This window comes from Orcinus orca, chromosome 3, assembly GCF_937001465.1.
Source record: "Orcinus orca chromosome 3, mOrcOrc1.1, whole genome shotgun sequence".
NCBI classification, from domain to species: domain Eukaryota; kingdom Metazoa; phylum Chordata; class Mammalia; order Artiodactyla; family Delphinidae; genus Orcinus; species Orcinus orca.
The window spans coordinates 55097990-55123990 of NC_064561.1; the positions used below are offsets into that span (position 1 = coordinate 55097990).

General features: G+C 47.3%; 1 protein-coding gene and 1 long non-coding RNA gene across 2 annotated transcripts in view; both read right to left on the reverse strand.

Annotated features, from left to right (window-relative positions):
* The window catches only part of LOC125963943 (uncharacterized), a 79358-nt gene extending 70101 nt beyond the window's left edge, over positions 1-9257 (reverse strand). The window contains exon 1 of the long non-coding RNA XR_007476408.1: positions 4372-9257. This is a non-coding gene — a long non-coding RNA (uncharacterized LOC125963943). The remainder of the gene's footprint in view (positions 1-4371) is intronic.
* A 6699-nt stretch (positions 9258-15956) lies between these two features.
* SAP30L (SAP30 like) lies at positions 15957-25392 on the reverse strand. The gene is made up of 4 exons (XM_004280999.4): positions 24532-25392; positions 20029-20151; positions 17741-17839; positions 15957-16204 (listed from the first exon to the last, which is right to left on the reverse strand). The coding sequence occupies exons 1-4, from the start codon at positions 24727-24729 to the stop codon at positions 16076-16078; spliced, it is 549 nt and encodes a 182-aa protein (XP_004281047.1). The 5' UTR covers positions 24730-25392; the 3' UTR covers positions 15957-16075.
* Between the last annotated feature and the right edge of the window lie 609 nt (positions 25393-26001).

Here is a 26001-nt window from a genome sequence, read left to right on the forward strand (position 1 = left end):
TGGAGAAGACGGCGGAGGAACCTAACATTCGGTCCCAGCCATGTCTGCTCCTGATCTCAGACCTAGCACCCAGAAGCTGAGACAGGGGGCCAGTGCCCATTGAAGGGGTCACCGGGATCTCTTCCCAGTTGCCCCAAGACTTACTTCACCGCCTAGAACGCCTGTGCTACATTTCCAGCCCTCACTCCCCGACTGCAAAAGCCGAGCCCCTAGCACAGAACAGAGTTGCTCCCGGTTTCACAAACCAGTTTTCGCCAAGGGCTCCAGATTCGGGGTCCAGATCTTCTCCCGGCACCAGGCTCTAACTCCTTTCATCCGTCATTAGCTCTCCCTCCATGGAATAGCTTTAGAGCCTGCCTTTTACTTTCTTATTCTCTCCCAGGTTTCAACGCGGTTTGTCCGAAACCCACCTCTACCTGGCTGTGGCAGATGGTATCATTATTCATTTGAATTAAGGACATAACTTTTTTTTTTAATCTGGGGGGTGGGGTAATGGAATGATCACTAACTTCAAAGCAGAGTCCAGGAATTTGTCGTAAGGAAATACTAACTGATGTTACGAAGCTTTAACTAAAGGACTAGTCTACTAAAGAGTAAAAAGTATAAAGGGACCGCCAATGTGTTATAATTACAGAACTGTTTGAATAAATCCATCGGTGGGTTACTACTCAGCCCCTAGAAAAAATGTGGTAATTGATACGGAGAGTGTTCCTGATACAAGAGAGGGAAAACAAAACCCTCTCAGCTTACTAAAGCAGGCAGTGACCTGCTTTATGTAAAAATAAATACATAAATATCATTCATGGAGAAAAAGTGGAAGAATATACATCAAAACATTTACACCTCTACCTCTGAGTTGTGGGAATAAGGATCATTTTGACTTTTCCTCCTACTTAGCCATATATATATATATATACACACTACAATGAATAAGTATTACTTTTGCAATAAAAACTTAAGCTGAAATTTCCTTCTAATTTCTCCTGTGGCCAGTGTAGTTTCAGTACGCTGTTTATTCAACATACATTAATTGAGTGCCCACCTTGTGCTCGGCACTGTGGGTATAAGTAATGAATAAGAAATAATCCTAATAATTACTATCAATTAATATACAATAGTAAATATTTGTCTTGAAGGGTTTATTATTCCTTCCACACAGTAAATGTAGTCTTTTTCTCACATTTAAAACCTATAATACATGAAATAATAACAACAGTTATATTTTATTAAGGAAATTTATTTACACCCTTAGCATGTATTATTTCATTCAAGCCTCACAAGGATTGTGCGAGGTTAATACTCAGGCAGCTAAGGCTCAGAGAGGTGAAGAACTTTGTTCAAGGTCATACATAGGAGGTAAAAGGCAGGCTGGGCTTGGATGAAAGGGCAGGTCTGGCTGCCTCCAGAGACTTGGCTTTTCCCCACATCTTGGAGCACCTCCAAGTTGTGTGTGCTTGTGTGTGTGTGTGTGTGTGTGTGTGTGTGTGTGTGTGTGTGTGTGTTTACAAATACAGCCTCTCTTAGTCTGATCTTTGGTCCCCAAAGTAAGTAGAGAAAGAAAGAAGGGGGTTGTGAAGGGATCTGGGATTCTAACTCCAGCCTTCCCCTGGAACCCTCTTCCTCTGTCCTGGATCACAGTGGATCCCATCTATAAAATGAGGAAGGGGTGGGCTCCTTGACCTCTAGGTTCTTTCCTAACTGTAAAACTGATTCTAGGAATATACTTTCTGCTGGTGAAAAACTCAGCACTTTATTCTTTGCACCAGCCTGTGATGTTTGTATAGTGCATTCACCTTTCCTTGGTACTTTCACTTCTTTGAGCACATTTTTCTCCTTATAAACTAGAAGGGAGAAGGGCAGGAATTATGCTCCCCATGGATGGAAGAAGACTCAGAGAGGGAAATGACCAGCTCAGGGTCACACAGCAGTCAAAGACTGAGTTGTCATTAGCTGGCAGTCAGCAGACTCCAGGCCCAGGGCTCTATTGGAAACGGCTCTGTATCCTTCTCTTCAGGCAACCATCAGTGAAGCTTGTGGTCTTACTAAACCTTCATAAAAGAAACAAAGCTAAGAAATCAGCCAGTCTCATTTTTAAATGAAAAGTGACTGCTAAGAAAAAATATGCAGGCTCTAAAGTATCTGAAACCAGCCTCCTGATTTAAATCTAATTTGTTTGAAAAAAAAATTTTTTTTCAGCCAAGAGAGTTTTTACAGCTGAGCTCTCCCAAACCCATAAAAAACAAGATTTATATGGGACTTCCCTGGTGGCTCAGTGGTTGGGAATCCTCCTGGAAATGCAGGGGACATGGGTTCAATCCCTGGTCTGGGAAGATCCCACATGCTGTGGGGCAACTAAGCCCGTGTGCCACAACTACTGAGCCTGCGCTCTAGAGCCCATGAGCCACTACTACTGAGCCTGCGTGCCACAATTACTGAGCCCACGCGCCTAGAGCCCGTGCTCCACAAGAGAAGCCACTGCAATGAGAAGTCCACGCACCGCAACAAAGAGTAGCCCCCACTCACTGCAACTAGAGAAAGCCCATGCACAGAAATGATAGACCCAATGCAGACATAAATAAATAAATTTATATTTTTTTAAAAAAGAAGGTTTATATGGGAAAATGTGAAAGACTCTTAACAATATTACACAGCGTCTAATGTAAGCAGACATAGACACTATATAAAAGCTCCTACAAGTGTTATTAAAACAAACAGAAATGCACATTTATCCCCACAGAATGGACAATGGAAGGCATCGGACTTTTGAGGAGTTCCAGAAGTCTATGTTCCCTGAATTGTTCAAAGCGTCCCATCACACTGGGACCTCAAAAATCCTTACCTACCATCCAAACATTTCCCTCATTTTACAGAAGGGGAAGCTGCAGCCCACAGAGGGGAGGGACTTGCCCAAGGTCACATGGGGAGTTGTACTCTTCTTTCCCTCTTGTCTACTTAACCCCTCTCCTTCCAGCGCAGGGCATAGAACCTGACAGTGGCCAGGAGACCCTGCACAAGGTACTGAACAATTCTGAGCCTCAGTTTCCTCGTTTACAAAATGGCTGAGATCATTGCCCCAACTTCCTGGGGCCTGTGAGGGTCAAATGAGATAAGGCATGCAGAGCACTTAACATGGTGTCCACGGCAGAGCTATTTTTATTATTTTATTTAATCCTTGCAATAGCCTTGTGAGGCACTGAGGATTTATTTTGGTTTGCTTGTTTGTTTGTTTTGGAAAGATCAGCACAGAGGTTGCAGTGACCTGCCCACGGGCACATAGCCAGTGAGTGGATCCCTGGTTCAAAGCTCTTATATCCCACATCACTAAGACAAACCCAGGGGCAGGCAGGCTGAGGCAGCTGACTTTCTGAAACTGTCCAAGGCAGCACTAAGTAGCACAGTGCTCTTAATATACGAATATAGTAGTATATTTCTCTTAATGCAAGCCACCAATGGGAGCCATGTGTGTAATTACACTTTTTCTAGTAGCACATTAAAAGAATAAAGGGAAACAGGTGAATTTATTATTAAATTTAATATATCACATATTAAGTTTAATATATATTTAATATTAAACTTATTATTAATTTTTATATATTTATTTAACTCAATATGCCTAAAATTTAGTCTCAACATGTAGTCAATATAAAAATTATTATTGAGGTATTTTACATTTTTTTTCATAGTGAAATTGGGGTGTGTTTTATACATCTGTGTTTTAAAGCACATCTCAGTTTGGACCATATTTTAAGCATGCAAAAGCCAGCCCACATGGCTGGTGGCTACCATTTGGACAGTGCAGGTCTAACAGATCATGTAGCAGGAATATTAAATATGGAGCTTTAGTTAGTCATATCAATAAGTAGCCACCATTTACTGAGCACTTCCTGTGTACCTGACAGCAGTGCTCAACCTATATGGACACATCTACTCATCCCAACAACCACAGAGGGTACGTGTGTAATTTATTCATGGTCACATGACTAATACGCGGCAGGCAGACCCAGACCTGGCTGTCTCCCAAACCTGCAGTTTTAGCCGCTGAGTTCCATGATTTCCAGGGACATCAGCAGGGCTGTAGGTGGGGCAGTGAGATGTGGAGTGTCCTCTGGAGTGTCCCGCTCAGTGGTGGAACCTTGGGTTCCAGATCCAAGTCTCTCATGAGTCAGGTGACCTCAGACCAATTATCCTCTTGGGCCCCAGTTTTCTAACCTCTAAGATGGGCTAACAATACCTTTCCTCACCCCACTGAACTCTTGTCGGGCAAAAAGAGGAAAAGCTCTTTTGACAGTGTTTTGAAACAGAGAATATAGCATACGAGACGGGGTGAATGTCAACAAGGAGGTTGGGACTGGCCCACAGGCCTGTACTCACAGACAGATGAACTTGTTAGATGGGCTGTGTGGCACTGGGCAGGTTTCTTAACCTCTCTGAGCGTTTTTCTGTAAAAAGGAAAGCAGAATAGCTTGCAGAGACATTGTGAAGATCCAATCATGATTAAATAACAAGTGGTAAGCTCATAGGCTGACCCAGAGTAGGAAGTGGTAAACATGAGCTGTTATCACTGCTGCTGTTGTAGCATTTGGGGTTGGACTCCAGGGCCTGGTTAGGAAGCAACGGGGAATGGCAGGGAAGCTGAGCCAGCTCTGGCTCAGCGTAGTATTCTGGCAGTCCCAGGTGGGGTGTGCGAGGTGTTTGGGGGAGTGTGAGAACAGTTAGTGTGGTGGAAAAAGCACTAGGCCCACCGGTCAGGAGAAGGGGGTTCAGCCTGCTCTGTGACTTTGGGCACTTCCTGGCTCCCACTGGACCTTGTTGTCATCTGTAAAATGAGGGGTTGGGACCAGAGATCTAAGTCGCTTTCTGCTTTGACTGTCCAGATTTTTACAGTGGTATGAATCAAGGCATTCACCAAACACAGCAGCTTGTGAGGGGGACAGAAAATAGCCCTGAGCCTTCCTTCCCAGGTGGCCTGGGGTTGCCACTAAGGGGAGGGCGCCACCTGGTGGCCACTCTCCCTCCTCTGAGTTCAATGTAGAGAATCAGCCAAGATTCTCTCCCCTATGCAGTGACCCTAGAGCCCCAGGGCACACTTTTTCTAACTTCCGTTGGTAGTTGATGAGAGCAGAGAGGGGACCCAGAAAGTTCACAGAGCCAGGAGTCCTGGGCATGAGGCTAACTCCCGAGGGACATTAGGGTTTTGCAATCCAAGATCCCCTAAAGTGCCTTGGGGCAGGGGTCTGTGCTTCCCTACTATGTAAAGTCTAAAATGCATCATATATGTATGTTTTTTTTCCTTTCTTTTTCTTTGGATAGGAGCTACTGAACAAAACATAATCTTCTCTTCGTAACTTGGAATCCTTCTGTCACTATTGCTTTGGGCTAATGGAATGCAGAGGGCTGTTTCCCCCTAAATACCCTAGACTGCTGGGATCCTGAGTTTTTCTAACTGCTTTTACTACTCTTCCATCTCCCCCACACAGCCAATATTCTACTTCCTTCTGTGGTAGAGGTTGCATGATGCAATGGAGGGGTCAGACTGACATGGGTTCAAATTCTGGCTCATTATAAGGCCCTAGGTAAGCTATTTAACTTTTCTGAGCCTCAGTTACCCCATCTGAAAACTAGGGATGATAACAGCTTCTCTGCAAGTTTGTGTGAGGATTACAACCATGCACATAAGTATTCTAGCCCAGTGTCCAGCACCTAGTAGGTGTTTAACAAATAAAAGCTACCATTGCTGCAGGTATGTCATCCTGACCACTTTTCCATGTTCAGCTTTGGAAATATTACTGGATAGAAACATGAATAGTATGCATTTGAAGATGACATTAGCAACCACAAAGAAAACATCCTTATCATTGAAAATGTCAGGGCCTCCTTGGACTGTTTAAACTGGCTCAGTCAAGTTCAGCTTCCCCTAGCTGAGCTGTGGCCTCTCCCGTTGCGGAGCACAGGCTCCGGACCATGGCTCACGGGCCCAGCCACTCTGCAGCACGTGGGATCTTCCTGGACCGGGGCACGAACCCATGTCCTCTGCATCGGCAGGCGGACTCCCAACCACTGTGCCACCAGGGAAGCCCAGTCCTCATTCTTTGGGCGGCGCTGAGCTTCATCAGGTGATGTCACTCCAGGCGGTTGCTTGTTGACATGGCTGGGTCTGACCCCTGCTCCTTGGACTGCACTGCTCCTTGGGGCTCGGCCACTCTTGCACACCCCCTGTCTCCTGAGCACGTTGCTCAGAGGGGTCTGGCTGGGCACAGGTGTCCTCCCTCTGCTCACTTAGCAGAGTCTAACCTTGCTGATGGCCATGAGCCCTCAGGAAGTCTCATTAGCTGCCCCAGCTTAATTAAGCTCATTACATTTGCTAAGCCTCACTGGCTTCTCCAAGACGGCAGAGCTCATTACGCTTGGCTCCTTCATCAGAACTCAGGGGCTCCAAGGCTTCCTCGTGGACCCTAAGATTTCAGCAGTGGAAGGACTGCCTTCCACCCCTGTCTAGGTATGAACTCCTCTGAAATTCCCAGCTCCTGGAGGGCAGAGTCCATTTCCAGATTCCCCCAGGTACCTGGCTCATGGCAGACACTCAAACATCTTCTTGACCACATTCTGTTGTTTGGTTTGATTTTTAATGATAGCAGATTTGGTGACTCCAAAGTACAAACTCCTCACTCCGGCATGTGGGGCTTTCTGCTCTGGACTGGACTTCGCCTCACCCTTGTCTCCTGTCAAACCTTCCATTTCCCTCGAGGGCCCGCTTAGGAGCCTCTTCTTCCAGGAAGCTCCCTTGATTTTCAGAAAGCCCTTTCCTTCCTGACCATTTCCCCCTTACTCTGAATAATATGGATACAGATATAGTATGGCTATACATGGAGTTGGTAGATAGATATTTTGATATACCTACAGATACACCCATAGTCACAAATTCAGGAATGTGTGTGTATATACACATATACATATATAAATACACACACACACACATATATACACACATACAGTGTGTACAGTCGTCCCTCTGTATCCACAGGGGAATTGTTCCAGGATCCCTACAGATACCAAAATCCATGGATGCTCAGGTCCCTTATATAAAATGGCATGGTGCAGTTGGCCCTTTGTATCCTCGATTTGGAACTTGTGGATATGGAGGGCCAAGGGTATACATACGATATATAAATATGCATATCCACATGCATATATATATTCATACAATAAGCATATGTATATATACATATCTGGTATTTCTAAACTGATAGGAACATCCTTCTATGTCATTAAATATTTTACAATTTTGACATAATACTTTTAAAACCAGTCACCTATTATTTGACATATTTGACAGTTCTTCACTGGTCTAAACAATGCTCCCATGAGACGCTAGCTTATCCAATTAGTAGGCAGCAGGACACAGTGGACTCGGGTCAGATAGACCTGTGTCTGATTCGTCCCCACCCACCACTCTCTGGTGACCTTGGAAAAACCATTTCACCCTTCTAAACTTCTGTTTCCTTATCTATCAAATAGAGAGAATAATAGTACTTCTAGTAAAGTGCTTATTGTTGGACCTGTCACATAGTAAGTGCTCAGTGAAAAAACTGCACCAGTCTGGGAGGCAGAAGAGGAGGCTTGCTTTCTCCACTGACCAGTGACTTTGTACATTCCTATTTTGTACTGTGTGACAAAAACCCACGGAGGTAACAGGTGATAGCCCTTTATAACAGTTAAGTGCTGCCTTAATTTAAGACTATTATCGTTGTTGTTACTTCTCTTACTGTTTTCTACAGGTTTTAGAAATATGTAACAAACTATGCGAGTGGAGAGTAAATGCTTTGAGAGCACTTTAAAAAAACTGCTTTGCTATTTTACAGTCTTGGTGAAGATGATTCATGCTCATTATAAACAATTTAGACAACACCAAGAAAGCACAAAGAAGAAAGGAGCATTCCAGATCCCACCAACCAGGACAGACCATGGTCCGACCATGGGCTTCTTTTCCTTGCTACCCCTGTGGTGCCCAGGGCGAACCGGGGCAGGCTTCTGCTCTTTAATTCTGTTGACCTCAACCAGATTGACTCGTTAACAGAGGCATGCTCCAGTTCTGTCCCTCTCCGCCAACCTCTGACAGTTTCATTAACCCCATTAAATCATGCAGGTGCCTTTACACCTCCTGGGCTTGTTAATCTCTGTTCAGCTCTGGTAAGTTAAAACCTGGCTGGAAAGTTGGATATACCTTGTTAACCTCCATTAAACATTATTAAACTTCCTAACTAGAGTCTTAGTGACTTCGAGGAATCCCTCATTGAAGTTTAGTGAATCCAGTTGATCAGGGCAAGGGGAACCGTTGGCGGCTGCACTGCTTCAAACCGCGGTGCTCCTGAGTTCTTTGACGGTGGAGTTGACAAGTGTCCCTAGGGTCGGACAACCGTTGGACTCGCTCCCAGGAGTGCCTCCAGCTCCCACTGGTACTTGGGCAGTTCCTCAACCTCTCCGAGCGTGCATTTGCACCGCCATAGACCGGAGTTAATAACAGCTCCTGCTTGATATGACGATGGATCAATGTATGTAAAACTAGTGACAGGTTGTCTGGCACGCACACTGCACTTGATGGCTGTTCCTATATCGGGATGTGGAAGATCCTTACAAACTAAAAAACTGTTAAGTAAATGGAAGATTCAATTCCACACATTTGTGTTTCCTCCTATATGCCAGGCACTGTGGTGGGAACTGTGGATTATTTTCATTCTGCTTTTTCTTTTTCCAGATGGAAGATCATCTATTCCAATGATTCATCTTAAAAGTGTCTTTGTGGCTGTGCATGTCACTGTATTTGCTCAGGCTCTGACCTTTCTGAGCTGCTTGAGGTTGAACGTAGCTCCTTTCCCTTCCTGGGCCTGAGGCGGTTGGACTCAGTGCCATCTAAACCTGGATGTGCAAATTCCCCAGGAGAATTTTCCCTGGGCCGCCCTTGTGGAGATTCTCATTAAGTAGGTCTGACTGGGGATTTCTAACCAGTATTCCTGATCAGGATGAAGCTGCTGGATTGGGAAACCTCTGGACCAGTTTAGTACTTCTCAACTGTAATGAGCTTAAGTCTTATTTGGGGAAATTTTAAAAATCCATATTCCTGGAATTCAGCCCCTGAGCTTTGCATACTGAGAATCTGGGATGGGGCCCAGGAATTGGCATTGTAACAGAGTTCGTAGGGGATTCTGATGGGGGTGGGAGGTGGCAAGTGGCACCTTTCAAAGAGGCTGGACCTCAGCTGACCTGATATTCAATATTCTCAAGGTCTATTTTGAAAAAAGGATGTCCGGTTCCTAGTGGAACTTCTATCCTAATGGTACAGTAGGATATGGGTTCCTCCTTCCATCACAATCAATATCTGTGGATCCTCAAAGGAGGCCGACCCCAGCAGGGGCCGGCCAGTTTGGGGGAAGCTTGGCAACGAACCACCTCTCCTAGGTTCGGTGCATGAGGGGTTCGAGGCAGCCCTCAGCAGTTACATATGAAAAACAGGGAGGGCAGCAGACAGAAGAGTGAAAGGAACTACTTATGCTATACCTCAGATCAAGAGGCAACATGGTATGAAGACTAGACCTTCCTTTGCTTTCTAGAGGAAGATGACTCAGACATCCTTGGGCAACAAACCGTCACTGACTCTGTGGGCTCCCAGTGACAGTCAGGACTCCCCACTCTCCTCGCCCCCCAAAATGCCTCCTGAAAAGTCAACCTCCACATCATTTACATGGGAGCGGACTGGGAGAGGGTGAGGGTACTGAGCGGAAGAACCGTACTTTGTAAATTTCTGTTTAAAATTTCAGAGCTAGCATGCAGTACTACTAGTCAACTAATATGAACAGAAATATTTACTGCATTTTCCCCCTTTCATGCTGCTGAGGACAGAGATGTGGAAAAGTGACACTAGTGGCAGATCTGAAATGAAAGACCTGTGTGTCTGAGGCTTGGCTGGCCAAGGGGCTTCATCCCAGAGGCCTCTGGGGCCTCCACCAATCAGCTGAGTCAGATAGCCCAGCATGAGCAGGCAACTTGCTGGGGCCTCTGACTTAGTAGCCGGCTCGCGGGCGAGGCAGGGCAGAGATTCTGCAGGTCTAACAAGCGTTCAGATGATGGACCAACTTTAAATACCAAGGCTCTACTGTAGGTGAAGAAATGTCAGCTCATACATTGCTAAATGTAAGTTTTTGAGACAGTTAAACATTGAGATATTTATGTAAAGGTCTGTATTTCCAGTTCCTCTTGAGAACTCGTGAGAACTGGCCACATAGGGCTGGCATTCCCACGTGGCAACAACAGGCTGGAGCTCAGCGATGGCTGCCCTTAGAAGGGACCTGGATTTTCCAGTTTACAGCTCCCCCGCCCCCCAGCCCACAACAGGCATTTTAATTTGCAACCATCCATCCAGTTTACTTAGAACTTTTATAGGTGGATAACTGAAGACCAGAGTGAAGCTCTGGGGCCAGGGTACCTGCTGTGCTACACAGCACTCAGGCTCGAATCGGGCCGTCCAACCACAGCCAATCTCTTTGCACAGGAGTGAGTGGGAGGGCAGGGTCACACTTCTGTGAGCTGAACTCACATGATGCGCACTGGGAGTGGAAGGGCGAGTGGAGGACAGATCGCTGTCCCCAGTCACTGTCCTACACAGCCAGGGGCCAAATGTGCAAGTGAAAGCATCTGAGCTCCATGTGGACATTCAAAGGGTACAACAGAGTGTGTCTCTTGTTTCTCATTCAGATCGTTTATTAAGAGCGAAAGTCGGGCCATCCCATCTGTGTGATACTGCAACATGAAAAGTCACATACATACTAAGGAGACCCCACAGAATTGAGAGCCTTTCAACAGTACAGAGCCATAGATTACAAAATTAAAATACAAATGATCCCCCCAGTTTGGCAGGAAACATGTACAACATGAGGAAGCCTGGAATGGAAGGGCACTTGCTTTTCGATAAGGCAGTTACAAAATGGAAAAAAACCCAAACCAACCCGCACCCCCAAAACACTCTGACGGGAATAACAGATAATAGACATGTGAAAACAGGGATCCTGTACAAGCCTCTGTCATTGGCAAAGATGTGTTCATTAGGTGAAAGCCACCGAAGGGTTTGCGTTTGAAGATGCAAGCTAGATGAAATGACTGATTGTAGACATTCCTACTCTAAGAAAAGGTCCCACCTTGCCCCCGGCTGGATTCCACCTCAAAAAATGGGATCAACTTTACCCTTCCTAACCATAAACTTGAAAACAGTCTGTAATAAAGTGAAAGGAATACAAAGGCATCCCTAAAGCACCATGCTTCCCAGGGCATGATCTTGAGCTCACCTGTCCTTCAGTTCAACTGCCTCTCTCGCTAACAGGGATGGGGGCTGCAAACGGCAGGGCCACAGAGCTGTGTCTGTTCATGTCAGGGTCACCTGAGTGACCCACCTGAAAGGCAAGTGTATTTAGTGAGAATTTAGAGTCTAGGACACCACCACATTTCCCGCCAGGACTTTGGAACCTTGGTCTTAAATTACAGGCTCCTTCTGTTCTCCCCTCCCATTCATTTTGCAAAACTCAACTGACTGCCTTCCCAGTCCTGTCTCACAACCTTGAGTTCTACAGGTTGGTTCCCTGAGAGCCAGGCTGGCCTTGGGAACCTCTGCTCAGGGGCTAGGTCTCAAGGTTCTGAGGGCAGCTCACTGCAGACTGGGTTACAGCTATGCTGCAAGTTGGAAAGTGAACGAGCGCCAGAAGCGTCAGGACAGAAGGCTAGTCCAGATGATGCCACAGCACTCGGGCAAGTCTTTGCAAATCTCAGTTTCCCCATCTCTAAAAATCAAGGACTGGGCAACGGCAACCTCAAAGGACTTTCCAGCCTGAAAATATGGCATCTCTCTGGCACTGAGACATGTGGTTCTCCCAAGTTTCTAAGCTTTGTTTTCTCCATAAAAACAATGTGTGACGTACTTGCAGGAATCTTAAGGTACAAGCCCTCAGGGGCCCTACAACCTTTCAACTTCGGACAGAGCAATGATCATATTTTAAAATCTTCTAGCTAAAACTTTTCCTAAGTGATATGAGCATCAGTTTTTGTGAGGCAAGCACAAAACTAAGGCCTCCTCTGTCTTAAGGTATTTTTTTTAGCAGCCTGATAGCACTCCCTCCTACCCTGACCTCCTCCATCAGCTTTAGCAAGATCAAGGGAGTAAAATGATGTTATACTTCGTCCCAGCAGGATGACGTTGGGGTTACCTCAACATCTCCAATAAGGAACTAATACTCAGGGGGAAGGACAGCCAGGACACCAGAGTGTCTATATGCTAGCTGCTCTTTCCCCAGAGACAAACACTATGCCCTGGGACAGTGCAGCAATTAGGTCCTTGGCCAACTAACTTGGCCCCCATTAGGCAGAGACTAAGATGGAAATTCCAGAGAACATAGAAAAGCCAGAGGTTTACAAAGATAGAACAGCCTTCCCCAGGAGGTAGTGAGTTCTCTGTCCTCAGAGGTGTTTAAGCCCAGACTGCTCAAACCTTGGTGGGACGGTTGTAGGCAGAATGCCAGCACCTATGGGGAGACTGGACTGGATGACTTAAAGGTCCTTTCCCAACTTCTGGATCTTGTCATGGTAATGACTGAGAGCCTTCGGATGATTTCTGTGCAGCAACAACTCTGGGATCCATGGTCGGGCCCCTGAGTAACTTCCCTCTCCTACTTTCTCCTTTCTACCAGGCAGGTGCCCTCCAGGATATTAACAAAAAAGTCCCCACAAAATAAACAGCTGAAATGCCAAGGTTAGATGCAACATTCCAGCTGCAAACAATTATTAATATCTGCTCTCTGGAAGACTAGCTGTGACTATTTAGCTATGACAGGAACGTCTAACAACTTGGCGGCTGTATCACATAAATGAAATTCCTCTTCCTTTTACACCAGCGGTCTTGAATCCTTTGGTTGCAATCTTTCAAGGGATTCAGCTATGATTTTTTTCACATGATGTTGCCAACCTAAGGGTTTGTTCGTTGAAATAAGAAGTTTGTCCGTTTGTTTTTTAAAAACCTTAAAATGAAGCAACACAAATGGCAAGATGTTGACAATTCCATGTGACACCTTTCAGGGCCTATGAAAGAATCACAGCAGGCTGGAAACTGAGGCAGGAGCTGTGCTGTTTAAGACAGTGCCAGTTCTGGATTGCACATTCCAGTTTTGCCCAGGAGCACCAAGAGGAGAGAAGGCAATGTTGCAACATTACAGGTGGAGAGACACACGAGTCCTTGACAGGTGGTATAAAAAACAGGCAGCCACGATGAGGGCTGCTTTCCCCAAGCCCCACTGCTCCCCAAAGCCAGATCCGGTTGCTTTGGAGGGCCGGCCACCTCTGACAGGCAGAAGTCTCCTGCCCCAGATCAAGCCATGGGAGACTGCAGAAGAGGCTAAGGCAAGTGGCTTAGTGGTCTGATGAAAGAATAGATTTCTGCACACAAGGAAAATATAAGTTCAGAGAGCTCTGTCTTCTCTCTCACCTGACATGCTTTCAACAGTTAAGACACCCATAACCTCCACTTTCCAAAGGACCTCTCCTTAGAGGAAAGACGGCTTGGGACTCGAGTATGCACAGCATCTGGCTGAGAGGGGAAAGTTTCCCCAGGCTTCACGTGGGAATGAAAGCACTTTTACAGACACACTTGAACAGACGGAGCCTAACACCACAGCTTCTTGTATAGAAGCGTACTGCTGTCTCTCAACTGGGAACACAGATCTGCTATTGAAGAAACAGTGACAAGACCTACACATCCACAATTCTGGTTCAAACATCAGAAAGACACACTTTTTTTCTCAATAAGATGTGGACATTTCCAGAGAGCAGGTTACCAACGCCTTAACCCCACCTGTCCCCAAACTCCAGCCTGATGAGAAAACACTCCCCTTGACAAAGGGGGTTTGGTGTTTGACACCCTCAAAGCCTTTCTAACTCAGCTTTTCAGGAAAAAAACCGACATAAGCCACATACTTTAGAGCCTTCCTGATGCTCACACATCAACAGCCTTCAGCTGTGAGTAGCGAGACACTCTCTAAATACCTATTGAATCTGCACAACTAAAAACACGCAGAGAGCACCCTCACGTGCCCAGGTGTATGAAAATAATATCCCTTCATAGTCTAGAGTATGCTCTATGTACACTCATTTATACATATTTTAAAAGGCTGCAATCTGCTAGACATGCATCGTGAACACTGGTGAAACCTTGGCTACAGCGAACACACATCGTTTTATTTAGTGAGAGTGGTGGCCCTGTCCCCGTCCACGGAATGCATGCTCCACGGAACTGAGACCTTTGGCCACTCCACCACCATGCTTGGGGGCCAGGGGGTGGGGTTGTTCTGACTTCTCTGCGTGGATGCTCAGATTAAGCCGTCAGTGAGTCACTAAAATGCTCCGCCAGGCCAGGCTGTCCACTGCTGCTTTTATTTTATTTTATTTTATTTTGCCGTACGCGGGCCTCTCACTGTTGTGGCCTCTCCCATTGCAGAGCACCCGCTCCAGGCGCGCAGGCTCAGCGGCCATGGCTCACGGGCCCAGCCGCTCCGCGGCATGTGGGATCTTCCCGGACCGCGGCACGAACCCGTGTCCCCTGCATCGGCAGGCGGACTCTCAACCACTGCGCCACCAGGGAAGCCCTGCTTTTATTTTTTAAGGCTTAAGAAAGAACTCAGAATGAAAACTGAGTAAGAAAGTGATACCTTTGACCACAATATATGTCAAGATGGTCAGAAATTAGAATTCAAGTCCTTTCTTCTCTTTCCTTCCCACTCCCTGTCCACACCCTCTGCCCCCCAACACACTGACTAGAAAATTTTGCAAAAGCATACTTTTGGATATAAAGCTTTGTTTTCAAAGGATACTTTGGCTCTGATATAATTAGATAGAGGAATCTGAGTTTTTGAACATAAAAAATATCAGGTAATTGTTAATACTTAAAAAACTTTAGCAATCGTCCCCCCTAAAAGAGAGGCAAATTGCTCACAAAAATGAACATCGGATGGCACTGACCTGTGTTGCTCAAACCCATGATTTGTTGCTGACCTCCAAGGAGGTCAAAGCTGGTCAGACTTTCTATCCCAGAGCTGGACTTTGGAGCAGGAACCACATGGTCCGTGGCAGCTTTCTTGTGGTTGTGAATTAAGGATTAGTACTTCTGAGAACATGAGCCCCACGCCACTAAATATCTTCATTTGTCAAAGCATTTCTGGCACAGGAGAATGGCTGAAGTCACAATACATAACTTGACCATGAGGCATGAGGCATGAAGGGGTGAACAAAGAGCCGTGGCTCCCGGGAGGGGCTCTGCCTCAGTGTTTCTGGAACCTCCACAGATATAGCCTGGCACATGAGATTGCCCTGAAGTTCTCGTCTGACCTGAAATATCCTGTTGGTGCGTCAGGATTTCCTCACACTCCGGAAGTTAAGTGGTGAGCAACAGAAACGGCAGAGGCCTCAATACCTGGAGGTGGGAAGCACAAGGCTGGCACTGTTAGTGACAGCTGGATTAACCAGCAAATCCTGACTGAGTGCCTACTGTGTGCAAAGCACAAAGCTGGCGAGGGACCAGTGTCAAATGGATTTGCTGATAAGCGAAAAAGCCTGCAACAAAGAGGGGCGCCTATGTCCCCAGCAGACGGGTCTGCTCATGTACCTCCCCGCCAAGCCGTACCTCGCTGCCGGTCCAGGGCTACACCTCACATGTGGCAGCATGGAATTACAAGATGACTACCAAAATATCTGTCATCCCACATTTCCAGTAGAACTGACTTAATGCTTTGCTGAATGTGGCAATACATTGTTTTTCTTTCATTCTTTTTCCGATCTTGTTTTTTTTTTAGTCCAGTAGTTGCCTTAAAGTCTGTGTATAAACATGCTGAATCATGAGAATATAATCCTCCTGACCGAAAAGATTTACAGTATTCATCATTCAAACTTTTTTATTTACAATAAAATTTAACAGTCTTTACGGGCTTAAATGTAGCAGATATCACCTGTGCATTAAGCATTATACTTCATTTCTTGAAGATGTGCTTCATCATCACTCAAGCTGCTTGCCACCCTCTGATTTCTGGTCCAGTCTACTCTTGTTACTCTTCACCATGTAGATGAAGTAAGCGAGCGTCTCCTTTTCATTCACGGGTATGTTCCTGAAGTGTCGGCTGACAGTCTACATGGGGAGGAAAACCAGAGTCCATTAAACCACGTGAACCACGAGGGCCACAAATTCTAAGCTGTGCGAAAGAGGGAACAGCAAGTTGCTCCCGGAGCTATGGAAGGGGTTATGATTACTGCAGAACTTCCTGCAGCGCTACAGGATGCAGAATGCCCTTTCTTCCCAGGTTTAGGTGATTTGGTTTCCAGGCTTCCAAAAGCAACACTTTATTCCACAACACTCCTAAGGTGCAGTTCTGTTTCAGTGGCAGCCAACTGTCCATCATGGCATAGTCTCAAGGTCATCCTCATGGAGCAAGAGACTGGGACTGCAAGGGTTGACCAGCTGCTACCATAAGCTCTCAGGCCCAGGAACTGGGCAGAAAAGTGTCCTTTTAAAATTGTGTCAAATAAATACCCAATTGAACAGATGTAAGTGTCTCACCCAAAAAACCATCTAAATAGTACATAACTGCCTCTTGAAAGACACGAGATTTGAAGAAAAATTCATCATTTACTATGTATTCCTGATACTTTATTTCCAAGTCCTGAGAATGCAGGTCTCCTCTTGCCCCGTCTCATCCCACCCCTCCCACCAGGGGTGGACACTGGCTAGGGTAATGTTATCTTGAAGTAGGAAAGGCTTGTGTGCTTCTGTGGTTTATCTGGACGCTGGTGAAGGAGAGGTTTAAGGAAAAATGATGGATCGGCAAGAAAGCTCTAAAGGGAAGACCAAAAACCAACAGGGATGTGACCCCATAAGGAAATCTCTGGATGGACCGAGGGCACTGGTTCAGATAAAAAGGGAGTCAGAGAACGAAAACTACAGAGTGGTTGTCTCTGAATAGTAGGATGGCATTTTTCATCATTTCCCAAGTTTTCTACAATACACAGAAAACCACATTTAGAAAAGAAGGATGAGAGGGTACCCACACAAATGCCAACAGGACGGAAGTATCAAGGCAGGGCTGTCAGTATATTAAAATAATGGCCAATGGAGCACCCGCATCCCCATCCCACGCCCGGAACTGTGTTAGGGACTCAGGGCAGGAGAAAACGTTCTTAGGCTCCGTTCATTGTAATAAATACTTCCATTACCAACATCAGAGTAGAAGAATTCAAGGAAAACAACCAAAGAAAGAAAAATAGCTCCTACAGAACATGAGTAAAGGTTTGGGGATGATTAATCAGACACACCTCATGTGCAGAATGGAACATATCTAGAAAGAATCTTGCAAAACAAGATTCAAACAAATGAACAAACAAAAGAACACTCAGAACTTAGAATCAGGACTCTTGAGATTCCAAGCTACCAACTTGCTGTATGGTTTTAAGCAAGTCCTTTCCTTTCTCTGTGCCCTGGTTTCTTTTATGGAAATCAGGCCTTTCTAGGTCTAAAGCTGGGGGATTCTAAATTGTGCAAAAGAGGAAAGAGGAAGTTGCTTCCAGAGGTATGGAAGGGATTACGTATAGACACACATGGAGAATCAAGGTCACCATCAGAAGCACAACGCTGGCTCTCCCTCTTTAGAGCGCAATTTTGTCTACCTACTTCTGCTAACTGGGCCTTATTGAAGCCTGGTCTGGTCTGCAATTTGTAGTGCCGTTTATAACGTCGGAGAGTGTTCACCTGCAGCTGGAACAGATCAACCTAGAGAGAAGAGGAGAAACACATTATCCATCACCTGACCAGCCACGACTCACTGAGAGCCCACTGTGTGCCTAGCACTACGTTAGATAGGGGTGGGGATGGAGAGACTACAAAGAAGTCTTAGAAATGGTCCACCAAGGACTAATAACTGGCTGGAAGGACAGAAACAACAGTGGAAGCAGAGTTCTGGCGGGGGAGGGGTGGTCCCAGAAGGCTGATGGAGGTTTTGAAGCTTCTGCTAAGGAGAGGCAGGGTTTAGAGAGACAGTGAGGAAAAGAACTAGAGTAGGGAATGAGAGAGAAGGCCATGGGCTCGGAAAGCCATGAGAGGACATACGGGCTAGGGGTCAGAGGCTCTCGTGATGGGTTTAAAAGGTGAGACTGGGTGGTAGCGTGTCTTGACAAGCAGAAGGAGAGAACCTAGATGGGAGGGCGCTGTTCTAGGAAGATGGGTCTGTGGTGGTTTGTGGGAAGACTGACTGGGGGTGGAGGGACAGCAGAGGGAGATGCTGCAGCAATGGTCCAGAAATGAGATGGTGAAGTTGAGCTCTGCAGGGGTACTGATGCTAGAGGGCATAGCAGGCATGGAGAGCAAGGTAAAAGCAGACAGACATCCTGGAGGAAGACAGGCCAGAGCTCGGCACAGAGTAGATAGAGGGGCATGACGGAGGACAGTGGGAAGTACTGGTATTCTCAAATAGTTCTCCCCTAGGCTCAGCCTTCGGGTATTAGGATCCTTAACAGCCTTCCGGAGAAAGCTCAAAGCTACTGTAGCAAATGTACAAATCAGCAGGTTAGGGTCAGGGTCTCTGCAGATGACTGGGTAACAGAGGGGAAAGGACCCTCCCTTTTTTTTTCTAACAAAGGAAGAGAGGAAAGCTGCACAGTCATGAAATATTGAAGGCCCAGAAAGTTGGGCTGCCTTTACCTGCCTCTAAAAGAGATGTTCTTGCTTCAGGCAGGTGGAGAGCACTTAAAAACAAAATGAATGATCAATATGAGGGACCAAAGTCCTTCTTTCTTTTCAAACATTCCTCAAACCTTTTTTTTTTTTTGTGAAAAGCATTTAGAAAGTAAATACATCCATTTTTTCATAAAATAATAATAAAAATGCTAAAAGCATTAGAAAGATACTGTAAACCAATGCTAGAAAAGGGGACACAGGAAGGGGCAGAGGGAAAGGGCCATATTTTCAAAGGTTTCCTCCACATCTGCAGACAAAGGCCTGCCTACTCTTTCTATTCCTACACAGTCATTTTCACTCTGAGTGCTAACAGGCGGTTGCCTTATGAAATATTCATGCATCAAATATCCAGTGTACATTATAAACGGTTCTTCTTTTGCTGAGTCTTAAGTGAAAACAATTTAGATAGAAAGAAAATTCGATATTCCTCCCTGTAGCCTTGCTTAATAGACACTGGCACCTTGAAGGAAAGGCAGGCTTCTGGTTTGAGAAGCCTAGGGCTCATCATCTAGTGCGACGGTTCTCAGCAGGGGATGATCCGCCCCCCAGAGGACACCTGCAATATCTAGAGACACTAGGTGTGCATGGCACCTAGTGGGTAGAAGCCAGGGATGCTGCTGAACATGCTACGATGCACAGGACAGCCCCACCACAAAGAATTATCTGCCCCAAATGTCAACAGTGCCGGGGTTGAGAAACCCTGGGCCAGTGTAACTGACCTTGGAATAGATCTTTGGGAACAAGCCTGGACCAGGAATCAGAGAGTGATAGAAAATCAGAGCTGGTGTGACCTGACAACTTACACCTTCATTTTGCAGACCAGAAAACAGAGGGGAAATGACTTCCCCCAATCCATATACACTCAGTCTCTAACTTTAAGGGCAAAAACAAAGTTTTTAAAAACTTCACATTGTGGTTGTATTTAGGTATTTCTCAGGGTTTTTTTGAAGAAAGTCAGCACAGACTACTGGAAAGGGCACTGGACTGGGGCTCCCAAACTGTGTGTGTGACTCTGAGTGTCTGTAAAATTGTGGGGCAGTCAGACCAGTTGATTTCTAAGCTTTCAGCTCTCAGATTCCATATTACTATGATTCTATTAGTCACTTTTCAAATACACCACAGCAACAAAGAGGAGACTAAAATTACTTCTTAGGCCAGGCCAGAGGTAAGGATCAGGTTAGAATCCATTCTCCCAGCTTTCTTAAGGTAAAGTTTTGGACCTTTACCTCAGGAATGTCAGTGTCATGCTCAGGAGAATCTCCACCATCGTCACTTGTCTTCCTCTTCCTTTTATTTCGTACACTCTGGATGAAATTTTTGTGGAAATCGCAAATATACAGGTGTCTTACCTGTTGGGAAGCAAATTAAAGTCAGAGTTGCCAATTCCATGGAAACAGCAACAGGTATCTGTCAAATTATGGGGTTTTTCTCCCTTGCGAGGCATTGGAGACACCAAGGAAGAACAAGATGCAAGCCATCATTTCCACAAGTTTCCTACTGAATTGCACAATGAGAACCCCTCAAAGAGAACGCTAATATCGCACCGGGCAGTGCGTTATAAACCAAGTCCCTCCGAATGATAAATACAACAAATGGTATGGATACAGCAAAGGGCAAGGCCCTGCGGCTGAGCTAGCTAGAGTGGAGGTCCCTGACCAGAAGGGAGGATTTGCAGGTAGTCAGGAAGCATTCCAGATGGGAAAGGCCACGACTTAAGTTTCAAATGAGGCCGATGGAAGGCGTGAGTGAAGAGGCCCTGAGGAGACCATGTCACTTAGATGGAGGCGGCTGCCCGTGCAGGAGCATCAGGAGAAATCTGGGGGTCAGGGGCATGAGAACAGCTTAGACTTTCCTTCAAACAAGACAGGGTCGCCCAAGGTTTTTGAAGCAGGGAGAGACGTGACATTTTCAGACCTGTAGGAGTTAGGAACTTATACCTTGCTGGAATGCACTGCCCCGGGAGCAGGAAAGCAGGAAAGAAGGCACTGTGGTAATGGTAGATGGGACAGCCTATTTTTACATTGACAACAGTTACTATTGTACGATGACAACCCTCTGAAAAACTATTTCTGTGTATCTATTTATAATTCTTGCATCACCACACATCTAATCCACAAAGAGAAGTGGAAAGAGGTGCAGAAATTCTCACAAGGTGGAACCACATAAAAGAAGCTGGGGGACTTCCCTGGTGGCGCAGTGGTTAAGAATCCGCCTGCCAATACAGGAGACACGGGTTTGATCCCTGGTCTGGGAAGATCCCACATGCCACGGAGCAACTAAGCCCGTGCGCCACAACTATTGAGCCTGCGCTCTACAGTCCACGAGCCACAACTACTGAGCCTATGTGCCGCAACTACTGAGCCTATGTGCCGCAACTACTGAGCCCACACGCTCTAGGGCCCCCGTGCCGCAACTACTGAGCCTGCGTGCTGCAACAACTGAAGCCCGTGCACCTAAAGCCTGTGCTCCGCAACAAGAGAAGCCACCGTAATGAGAAGTCCATGCACGGCAACAGAGTAGTCCCTGCTCACCGCAACTAGAGAAAGCCCGCGCGCAGCAACGAAGACCCAACGCAGCCCAAAATATATAAATACATAAATAAGAAACTTTAAAAAAAAAGAAGCTGGATACAACTGCTGCTTTTCTAATGCAGGCTGGAGGCTTATTATAATAGTAAGTGAAGGCGGCAACAGCAGCTAAGATGTGAAGAACGTGTTCTTATTAAGAATATAACTAGCAGGGTTGAATGGAGGATGACTGTAAATGACTTGGGGTTGGTGACACTGAACTAGATGTTGCGCAAATGTTCTTGAGAGACTTCTGAATGAGTTTATTCCTCAAATGCTTAAAGATAAAAGTAAGCTGATAGGAAACCAGCGTAATTAATTCAGGCCTTTTCACAGAGAAAACAATGAAAACTGTTTTTTATTCAGATGAATTAGCACTTTCATGTGGTTGGATTAGTGAGTCATGAGTAGTTTTAAGTTTACATTGTGAGGGTGTCTTGCAGACAGCAGGTAATCAATAAATGCTGCTGCATCAACACAGCCACCCCCTTGCATCTAAAAGCAGCTTAGGCCAGTAAAAGCCACATTTACATATGGCAACAGATTGGAATAGCTTTGCCAGATTCAACTCTGTCACAGGACCTGCGGACACAGCACGTGTCACTGTCCCAAAGAAGCTCACCTAGCTGATGTATAGACTACCGGATGTGCTTTTATGAGGAAGGCAAGCACACTCACAGCATACCCTACATACCTCACAGGAAGCTGGCCCTCATGTTAGCTAGTCTCACATGTAAGGTCTGAGAGACTAAGCTGTTCCTCAAATTCACAGAGCGACAGACTTGGAAAAAGAACAGGCAGAGACGTGATTCCTAAAGCTGTGGCTGGGAGATTTCAAGTCAGGACACTAGAATAATGGAATCCTAGATGGAAGACAACTCAGCAGTCACCAGTGTAAGCCCCCTGGCTCCCATCTCATTTTCTATTGGGATAACCTGAAGCCACCTAGAGTGGAGAAATGACCTGGCCAAGGTCATCCAGACCTTCTAACCCCTGGCACACGTCCTTTCCTCCTGCAATGTTTTCCTTACTCTATTCTCCACTTCTACTTTTCTCCAGAAAAAAGCAGATATATGTCAATTGGAGGGATGTTTGAAAGCATGTTATATCTTAATAAATCACAGAACACTGCCAATGTTTACATGAAAGGAGTTAAACTGCATGAGTAGGATTTAAGGTGCTATTATTTAAAAAGGTTCTCTGCTAGACCCCTTTACAAGATAAATAGTCATTATTCCTCCTTAACTGTTTTCAAGTACATATTGGTTTTCAGAAATTTCAGAGCCCAGTGGCCTTTAGGGAACTGGGGGTGGAGAAAGGAGGGTGGTAGAAAAGGCTCTAGTGTTTTTTTTCCTTTTTCACTTTCTGCAACAGCTAAAAATTCTTGTAACACAGCAGTTACTTAAAACTGAATTCCTGCCCAAGCCTGTGAGAATGAAATAGAATCCCTTTCAGAAGAAATGACTCCACAACACCACCTTCAAACAAACTGTGAGTGATTCTGCCTTGAAATCCTACTCCTTCAGAAGCATTACCTTTTGGGAACTCTAGTACCAGGCTCAGGCTGCCTCTCTTCTAGACAGCGTGTGTCAAATGGCCAACATAGCCCAACACAGGTTTTCCAGTGGGGTCACTGGGAAAATGGAGCCTCAGTTGCAGCAGCACAATTGTTCAGATGGTGGGTTTAAAAGAACTGGGAATTTCTTTTTTTTTTAGTACTATAAAATATTATTATAAGCTGCTCAAGTAAAGGCTCCCAACAACCTAAACAGAAGGTGGGCAGTGTTTCCATGAGGATGAATTCATTACTGTCTTAGAATTAAACATTTCATTTCCATACATGTCCTAATCCAGGCCACGACAGTGTCTAGCCAACAGTGTTTGCTTAGATAATTCCTTTCATTCATTTATTCATTCATTGATAGAGATGTGTACTAAGAAAGCCATCAACTCACCCTCAACTACTTCCAAGTAGCATCTTTCCATTCAAGAGTTGCAAATATAATTGTTAACTTAAAAAAAATAGGGGTGAGAGTGAAGAGCGTAGAAGGAAGGGCAGGGAAGAATTTTTTTTACTTATTAAACACTTAATCAAGGCTTATGCATGGGGCTTGTAAGTAAATCAGACAACGGATTCAAGAAATTAACCAGCCTCTTAGGTGCTGTGTGACTTTGGCACTGTCACTTCCTATCTCTGGGCCTCATTTTCAGTTGTAAAATCAGAAATGGAGAAGTGGGTGCCCTTTCAGTTTAACAAGCAATCTCTGATTTCCCCTCAAAGTGGAGAAATTTTGGTCCTAAAAGAGAATGGATGTTAACCACCTAATCTCCTAGCTGGTCTACCTGAATATTAAATACCCCTCTAACTTCCAATTCCTAATCACCAGGCAGCCACTTAAGGCTTGCAGCAACAGATGTCAAAACAAACAGTTCTTAACTGGTTGACAATACGCCCATCTTTAGAATAGTTAACTAGAAGTGGTGAAATCACACAGGAAAAGTTTTCTATTCAAATTTAAATTACCCACCTCCAACCTCCTGGGCATTTGTAAAGAAGTTAACCCTATAAAAATGGATTTTCTTCCTTTCCGTCACTTCGACTGCCAGAGCCAACTCCCGAGACCAGATCTTGGTCTTATTTCTGCCACATCCTTGAAAATCCCAGGTCCCCACAGCTGCCTGCTGAGCAGCGAGCTCGGTGACCCTCTGCAGAAGCTGAGGCCGCCCCAGACAGGGACGTAACTGCCACCTTTCTTTTTCTGAAGGAATAACACGGATCCGAGAAGGAAGGAGAAGTTGGAGAAGAGCTGGGTCCCTTCATCACCTCCTCCCTAATACCTGCTCCTCCGTGGGCGAACCAAATGAACCCACCTCTTCCTGCTCCCATGTCTGCACCAATAAAATGAGCTAAAAACTGGTATCAAATCTTCCCAGGCAGAAAGGGTCCTCGGAGCCCCCGCCGCTAACCTCCCGGATTTGGGCAGAGTCCTAGTTAGAGCCCACCAGCGCCGAGCGGCCTTTGCAAGCCCAACTCCTCAGTTTGCAGATAAAGGGCGGCGAGGCCCAGGGCGGGGAGGGCCCCCGAGTCCCGCCCGCAGCCCGGGGCAGCGGCCCGAGAGCTGCCCGGTGCGGGGGCCCAGCCGGGGGCGGGGGCGGACTCACGCTCTTGTCGATGTCCAGCTTGAGTTTCTTCTGCGAGATGCTCTTCTGCACCCTCTTGCTGAAGGAGGCGTTGCCCGCGGGCCGGACGCAGCGCTCGCCGTCCTCGATGAGGCAGCAGCTCTGGCCGTAGCCCGGGGCGGCGGCGGGGGCGGCGGGGGGCCCTTCCCGGCTGTCCTCCTCTGTGCTAAAGCCGTTCATCTCCCCGCCCCGGGCCGGCCCCTCTGGGGGAGGGTCCCCCGTAGGCCACTCCGCGGCCGCGCTCCCCGCGGGGCAGGTTGCCGAGGCCCCCGCACTCGAGGGTCCCAGAGTCCGTCTGCAGCCGAGGCGCTGCCCTGCCCCGCGACCGGGAGGCCCGGCTCCGCTCCGCCGCGCTCCCGCTCCTTCGGTCTCCGGCCCCGCGTCTCCGCCAAGCCCCTTCCTCCCCGCTCGCGGCCCCGGGGTCGGCTCCTGCGGCTCGCAGGGCCCCGCCGGGAGTCACCCGGAGGCGCCTTCTGCCGGGGGCCCTTAACCGTTACCCTTCGGCGGGGACGTCCGAGAGGGCGTCCCAGGAAGCAGCCGCTCCCCGAGGACTCCAGGCCCGGGTTGGCAGGGGGTTCCGAGGGCCCCCGCAGGCTCCCGCCTTATTTCGGCTGCCGGGCAAACTCGCCGCCGGGCAGCTCCCCCGGGGTGGCGCGGCCTCCCCGCGCGGGGCCCGGCCTCGAACCCGCGGCGTCCGGGCCCCGGGGCGCGTCCGGCCCGCCCCACCCCTGCAGCCGCTCGGCTGCGCCCCGAGTCCCGCGGCAGCCCCTGGGCCGCCCGGCCGCCGCCCGCCCAACGCTCCGCACCACAACAGTTCGCTCCCCCGCCCTCCGCGGGACAGCGGAAGTCCCGCCTCCGCGCGTCCATTGGCCGCGTTCGCACTCTGGGCGGGGCCGCCGCCGCCGCTGGCGCGTCCCATTGGGCGCCATCGCCGCCAGTCCCCGGCGCCTGGCTACTTCCTGGACTCTGCTGGGATGGGTTCAAAGTAGAGAAAGTGGAAGAGGGAAGAGTTCCCCGGGTGAGGGAGGGGAACCGGGCCGCAGACTCTCCGGGCCCGGGAATGGATGGTTAACAGGGTCCCGGCTGGACGGAGGGCCCGACTCCGGGTACGGAGGATCACTTTCGGGGGACAGAAGTGCAGACGTGGGCGGGGACGCAGAGGGAGAGATACGCGGAGGGGCATGTGAGGGGGGACCTAAAGGGGATAGAGAAACTGTCATGAGAGGTTCAGACAGGGTGAAACGGAAGGACCACGGCCAGAGGACCCGCAGACCTGCGGGTTAGAAATCGGATAGAAAGACAGTCGTGGCGGGAAAGACAGAGGGACGATCGGGACAGATAACGTGGCAAGACGTGCAGAAGAGGTGATGGGGGTCTGATGGCAGGTCTTGCAAGGTGGTCAGGAGCTTAGGGTGGAGGAGACCCCCCACTGTGGAGACTGGGACTGGCTTG